The sequence below is a fragment of the Triticum dicoccoides genome, chromosome 6A (genome assembly GCF_002162155.2).
Source record: "Triticum dicoccoides isolate Atlit2015 ecotype Zavitan chromosome 6A, WEW_v2.0, whole genome shotgun sequence".
NCBI classification, from domain to species: domain Eukaryota; kingdom Viridiplantae; phylum Streptophyta; class Magnoliopsida; order Poales; family Poaceae; genus Triticum; species Triticum dicoccoides.
This window is the reverse complement of record NC_041390.1, coordinates 74,672,639-74,679,326: the sequence shown is the minus strand read 5'-3', so window position 1 is coordinate 74,679,326 and position 6,688 is coordinate 74,672,639. Positions and strand designations below refer to the sequence as shown.

Below are 6,688 nucleotides of genomic sequence, written 5' to 3'. Positions count from 1 at the left end.
GGCGCAGACTTGACTAGGGTTTGGAGTAGTGCCCGACTCTATTGAGGCCATCAATGAGTAATAAGCAAAGAGACGAGCACTATAGCCTTGTCGAGTGTATCCTTTGGTGTGTCAAGGGAACCCTCCAACCACGGTCATGTCCAACTCTTTATGCTCCGACACCATCACCTATTCAGACTACAACTAGGTTCATTGCTCAGGCACATGTCACTCCACTAGTGGGTATTGTGTGCTCCTCAGTGACTCACTCGTATCCTCGTCGTCCAAGTAGCAGCCAACCGTATCGCGCTCCATTGCGAAGACGAAATACACATTATCGTCAATGCCTTTACGGATCCGTGCTGGTTGCGCCCACACCTTAGTGGGTCACACTGTCTGGATGACAAGGACATTATGTGCTACTGCGACAACTTTTCCGTCTACCTCACCGCTAATCAATGCATCGCGGCCACACAAAGTGCATTGAACTCGATGTGCCTTTCATCCACGAGAAAGTTGAACAGGTGAGCTTCGTGTTCTACACTGCACAATCCAACAACTAGGCAGTTTGCTGACATCATGACAGAGGGGTTACTGACGACTATTCGAGGACTTCCAATCCAGTCTATGCATCTTCGGTGGTGATAATAAGACTGCGCCCGCAAGATGGATGTGTTTATTACAACCAAATGGAGACTTGCGCCTCAATGTGATTATGTGCAATTACCTAGGAATTAGTTAGCACACTTCCATGATCGTTCACTTAACCTGTACATGTTTATAAATTACCTATGGTTATGATCCATACAATGTGTGTTGCAACTCTGGTTCTCCTAAACTCTACACGAATTACGCTGTGGCCTGCTAAACACAAGTGTGGAAAAGGCACATGATCAAAATTGTCACCAAAGACCACAAAACATCATCACAAACATAAAAGAACACTTGCATCCATGATGAGCAGAAGATTGAGTTAACACTTTCCTATAGTCAAGAAAAGAGTATACAAAATTTTATCGAACAGGTTGCGGCGGCTTGATGTGTACACAACGGACGGGATAGAATCTTGTCATTTTGTGTGTTGTTAGGGCACCGGTTTCTCCATTGGTATATTCGCATGAAGGTCCTTGGAAATGTCTGAATTGCAGCAACAACGCTTCCCTTTTTGCATCCTCACACCCCCTCACTCCCCATGCGTTGATTCCAAATCGACGGTGGAAGGATGGCCGGCGGCGCGGCGGATGACCAAAAGATCCATGTGGAGTCGGCCGTCCTCGAGTACTACCTTGAGTTCCCTCCTCGTCTGCTGCTGCAACTGTGTGGTGTCTAGGAAATTTCCTCGCCGTCGATCCCAGAGGAGCTCCTGCTGGACATCTTCCGTCACATTCCCGACCTAGCTGACCTTGTCCTCACCTCCAATCTAGTGCACCGCGGCCACACAAAGCGCATTGAACTCGATGTGCCTTCCATCCACGAGAATGTTGAACTTTGCGTTCTGTAAAATCCAACAGCTAGGCGGTTTGCTGATATCATGACAAAGGGGCAACTCTATTTGAGAACTTTCAATCAGTCTATGCATCTTTGGCGGTGATGATAAGACCGAGACCGCGAGAAGGTCATGTCTATTACAACCAAATCGAGACTCACGCTCAATGTGACTGTGTGCTTAACCAAATCCAGGGATTAGTTAGCATGTTTCATGCTTCAAATCACTTAACGTGTACGTCCTCCGTCCCATATTAGTTGATGCTGAAATCAGTGGTGATTCCACGTCTAAGCTGTGGGGTCAGCTGACCCCACATCTTTTTTGATTACACACTTACTTTTATTCATATTTATGCAAAAATTAGGACATTTAAGATAAATTACTCTACTTGAACCCACAGCTACGCTGTCAGTGGCTGAAATGGATGTATCAAGATGTATTCCAGTGTTAGATACATCCATTTGATTGACAATTAATATGCGAAGAAGGAAATGCATGTTTCAATACCTATGACTACGATTCATACAATGTGTCAATGTGTATTGCATCTCATTGGTTCTCGTAAACTCAACACTAATTATGTTGCGGCTTGCTAAACACAAGCGGAAAACAGAAAAGTGACCAAATTGTCACCAAAGACCACAAAACATTAAAGAAGATTTGCATCCACGACGAGCAGGAGATTGAGTTTAGACTTTCATACTCAAGAAAAGGGTTCGCTATAATTGTCACCCAACAGATTGTGGCCGATCTGAATTGCAGCTGCTCCCACAGTCAGACTCCTCACACAGTCACACTCGGCGGCGGCGGCGGCAGGATGGCCGGCGGCGCGGCGGACGAGCCACAGATCCGCGTGGATCCGGCCGTCCACGAGTACCAGCCCGATCCCCTTCCCCGTCCGCTGCCGCGGCCGCATGGTGCCGGGGAAATACCCTCGCCGCCGATCCCAGAGGAGCTCCTGCTGGACATCTTCCGCCGCATTCCCGACCCAACCGACCTCGTCCTCACCTCCGCCGCCTGCGTCACATTCCGCCGCCTCATCGCCGACCGCTCCTTCCTCCGGCAGTACCGCAAGCTCCACGCCCCGCCCCTCCTCGGCTTCGTCGACGAAGACGAAGGCTTGCAGTTGCATCCCGCCGAGCGGCCTTACCGCTCCGTACCGGCAGCCAGAGCGGTCGCCCGCGCCGGCGACTTCTCCTTCTCCTTCGTCCCCGCCCCCGCACCCCCCTCGCCGCTGGGTTGTCATGGACATTTCTGACGGCCGCGTCCTCCTCGGCGGAACCGACACTCAATTTTTTAGCGGGCGCTTCTACAGAGAGATGGTGGTGTGTGACCCGTTGCACCGGCAGTACCTCCTGCTTCCCCCAATCCCTTTCGACCTAAGCCATTCGGTGAAGTATTTCGGTGATAATTTCTGGGAAACTTTCCTCGTTCCCTGTGGCGATGAGGCAGCAATTGATGAAGAGAGATCATTCAGAGTGATCTGTATGGTGCAGTGCAAAGTTAGGCTCATGGCCTTTGTCTTCTCTTCCAGCACTAGACAATGGCAAGCCATTCCAACCCCGAGTTGGACCAATTTGTTTCCTGGCTTGCTACCATCACAAAGCATGCCACTCTTCACAAAGCGAGAACGTGTGTTTGGCTGCTTTTACTGGCTGCCAATGGTATACAAATCCAACATGTTGGTGCTCGATCCCCGCAGGATGGAGTTCTTCATTGCTGAACCCCCGCCCGAAGCCAAAGCTCTAAACGTTAGTATTGCAACTATGGTGGAGTCAGGAGAAGGCAGGCCCAGAATGCTTACCTGGCAGAGTTCCACATCTGGCCGCGAGTATACCATTTGGAGGAAACATGGTGGGAGCTCCAGCCAATGGCAGAAGGAGAAGATATTCACAATCTCACCGAGGTACTACTTCACAAGTTCAGTGGGGGAGTACTTGCTCCTGGAACACTGCCGAGAACACTTCGGAAGTGCATTGCTTGAGTTAAGCTTATGCACGTTGGACATTGAAACAATACAGATCAAGAGGGTGTGTGCTTTAACATCGAATGGCTGCGCATATAGCAACTACCCACCATCGTTGTCGTCACCGACAGTATGAAGTGGTAAAGTTTCTGTTGCTTAATAACTATTTTCTGCCCTTCATTGTCGTCACACAGCGTGTCTGATGCTTGATTGTTGGTTATTGTAATTGACATGTTCCGTAGTTGTTACTTCTGTGCTTGTGGCAAAGATGGTCAAGGCTGCAAACATGTATGTGATTTATTTGTTAGTCTGTTCTAAATGCCACTTGATGGTAATAGGACAAGTAAGAGAGGATCTTTAACACTATGAATACCATTTTGGGGCATCGCGAATTCATGAAAAAAAACACCAGATCACAATGATTATTTTAAAGAATTATTTTTGTGGTCAAGGTTAACCAAGAAGGAATACAAGTCTAAACTTCTTTTCACCTTGGAAACTTTCTTTCCAGGCAGCAGGAGTTGGTTTGTCTCTTTTCATAGATATAATGAGAAAAAAGGAAGTTTTTTTTTTCATCTTTGCACCGATGAATTTATCTCAGGACGTTGACTTCAGATAAGATACAAGGACACATAGCTGGTATGGTTGCAACTTGCAAATAAAAACCTGAGCAATTGCTACCACTAATGCATCTCCTGTGTATATTGTGAGGATAGCTGAATGGGTGAGCTAATGTCTCAAGGGAGTACTATCCCACCCAAAAATTGCTCAATTGTTTTGCTACTTAACTAGAGAAAATAGCCTTTGCTAAGAAACTGTTTGCTTTGAAATAAGCTTCTTGAGATAAATTAGAGGCAGGGAAACCATGTTTTATCATTGTTTAACGTTTTGAACTTCTCAGCTATCCTTCAAGGTGCATGCCAAATGCAAGTAGTTTATTGATTGTGGCTACTAATTAAGACCTCTGAGTTTTTTTCCTTGACTTGATTTGGAAGGTTAGTAAATTACTAGGTAATGTGTTAAGTCCTCAACATCCATTTCTGCTATGATTTTTAAGTTCTTCTATGGTTCATTTCTAAATGATTGCGGGCTTTTGTGTTGCTATGTATTTACTCTTGCGCTGCAAATTATGATTGTAAACAAGCAAAAGTGAGTGTATGAGCCTACGAGGTCAATATAACTAACTGGACCATGGTCCAAAAGTAGTCCTGAAGGTTGATTTTCCATGTATCGTGTGTGTCGTTGTTTTAAGCCATTGTATTTTATCACAGCTATTCTGCTTGCTTCTTCTAAGCAATTTGCCGAGTGTTGCCCAATATAAAGGCCCGCTGTTTGTTCTTATTTAGGTAACGAGCTTCTGAATATCTACATTTTCGTTGTGCATAATTTGAGATATTGTGCAGGTATTGAGGAGGTGGCGCTGCAGGCTGAAGGGCACATGGATGGCTGTCACGATGATGATGCGGATGCTGGAGGTTAGGCTGATGTGTTAAGGGTTGGGGATGGTGCCGATTAATATTGTGTTGCAACTTGAAAATAGACTCGTGGTATGTAGTAGGGTCTTTTGGTTGTAATATGGTCATCTATATTTGACCTGAAGTTGATCTGAAAATGGTGGTGTGTCTGCCGCATAAGGTGGCGAGAACATCATCGATGTTTAGTTTCTCTGCATTTAGTAAATTAATTAAGGATCTGTGCTAAGTCAAAGTGATTGTGAACTTCTTGTATCCGTGCTAATAGATGTACCTGGTATTGCTGCAAGTACAAGTGTGTGAAATGACACCATTCAGGTATTTGGAATCAAGGAGAAACACCAAAATGTTTGGTCCAGATCTCAGGTATTTAAAATTGGCCAACTTCATACTGCACATGCATAGGAGGTATGGAAAGCTAAGTTCCTATTGTGTACAAAGAAGTGAATCACATGGTTATATATCTGCTCTGTTCTGCTATTTGTGCCGCATCAGATTGTTGTTTATTCGTTTTAATCCGAGCCAAGCTCGATGACTGTAGTAGTGTGTGTTTGGAATGTGCGACCTCTTTTGAAATAGATACTAATGTTTTACCTAGAATCTTGTTTTGGAACAGTCAGGCCGTGCTTTGCGCTGTGACAGGAGATGTGTTAATTCAGCTTTTCTAACATGCTTTAGCCTATTCATCAATTCAACATTGCTGCTTGGACGGGAAGATAGAAAGAAGAGCAGGACATCATACTGGATGGATTATTGCAGTTTCCAGGGTGCAACTTATGTATCTGGCATCAATTACTGTTGCAGCAAAATGTTTATACTGTCTTATGCGTTACTACCTCCTTTCCATATCTTGTCGTGGTTTTGGTTCAAATTTGAACTTAAACCATGACAAGAATTATGGAATGGAGGGAGTATTTAATTGGCACATTGGCTTGATGGTTAAACTGATCTTCTAATTACTAGCTAAATGATAATTCTGATTGGTGCTTCAGTTTATTCTAAGGTAAAGGTTGCATGTTGGCATCAACGTACACTAAAAAGTTGTTCATTATTACAAAATATCTTTTGGTGTGTACATTTGTACCCAATATTTTGTTCTGGCAGATCTATATTAGCTTGACAAAAGGTTTCCACTGTTCCTTTGTTGACGTCAATGGTTAATTCCCAATTGAGTTGAGTTTGTTGCCATAAGGATTCCTGTATGTTGCCTGGCAATTGATGCTCTCTAGAGATCACAGGTTTGAAAATAGATATCAACAAAGGACAACTCTCATTTTGTCCAGTTTTTGCCCCTTACATCCTCCCTTGTTGTGCTATAAAGGCCTTAATTTTCTATGATACTCACTGATATTCAGAAAACACCTATTATATATACTTGATAAAAAAGGGCAGGAGGATGGATTTCCATCAGGTAGAGCATAATTCTTGAAAACTATGTTATTTTTCTCTGTTCTGTCGAAAATAGGGCAACCTCATATTTCACCTTGGTTCAGGTTATCTTTACTTAGCAATTTACATGAGTTGTGAACAGTTTGATGCAGAGTTGCAGCTGGTATGATGCAGATTCGCAGAGTTGTGCCTGGTGTAGTGCTGTATAGCTCCAGTATTGATGAGCTATGCAAAACAAGAGCAATGGACAAAGTAGAAGTCGTCCTTTGGCAAATGGTTCATATTGGTATTCGACTGAATACTACGACCTATACTAGCCTGATTCATGGATATTCCCATTTGGGTCAGTTGGCAGAGGTTGTTATAGGTTGTTGAAAGAAATGATAAGTCAAGGTC

The 6,688-nt window shown here is 44.3% G+C and overlaps 1 protein-coding gene across 1 annotated transcript; it reads left to right on the top strand.

The window, feature by feature from the left end:
• The first annotated feature begins 2,224 nt into the window (after window positions 1-2,224).
• Window positions 2,225-5,132, top strand: LOC119315069. The gene is made up of 2 exons (XM_037589740.1): window positions 2,225-3,571; window positions 4,835-5,132. Exon 1 carries the CDS (start codon window positions 2,283-2,285, stop codon window positions 2,721-2,723), a length of 441 nt encoding a protein of 146 aa, XP_037445637.1. The 5' UTR covers window positions 2,225-2,282; the 3' UTR covers window positions 2,724-3,571; window positions 4,835-5,132.
• The last annotated feature ends 1,556 nt before the right edge of the window (window positions 5,133-6,688 follow it).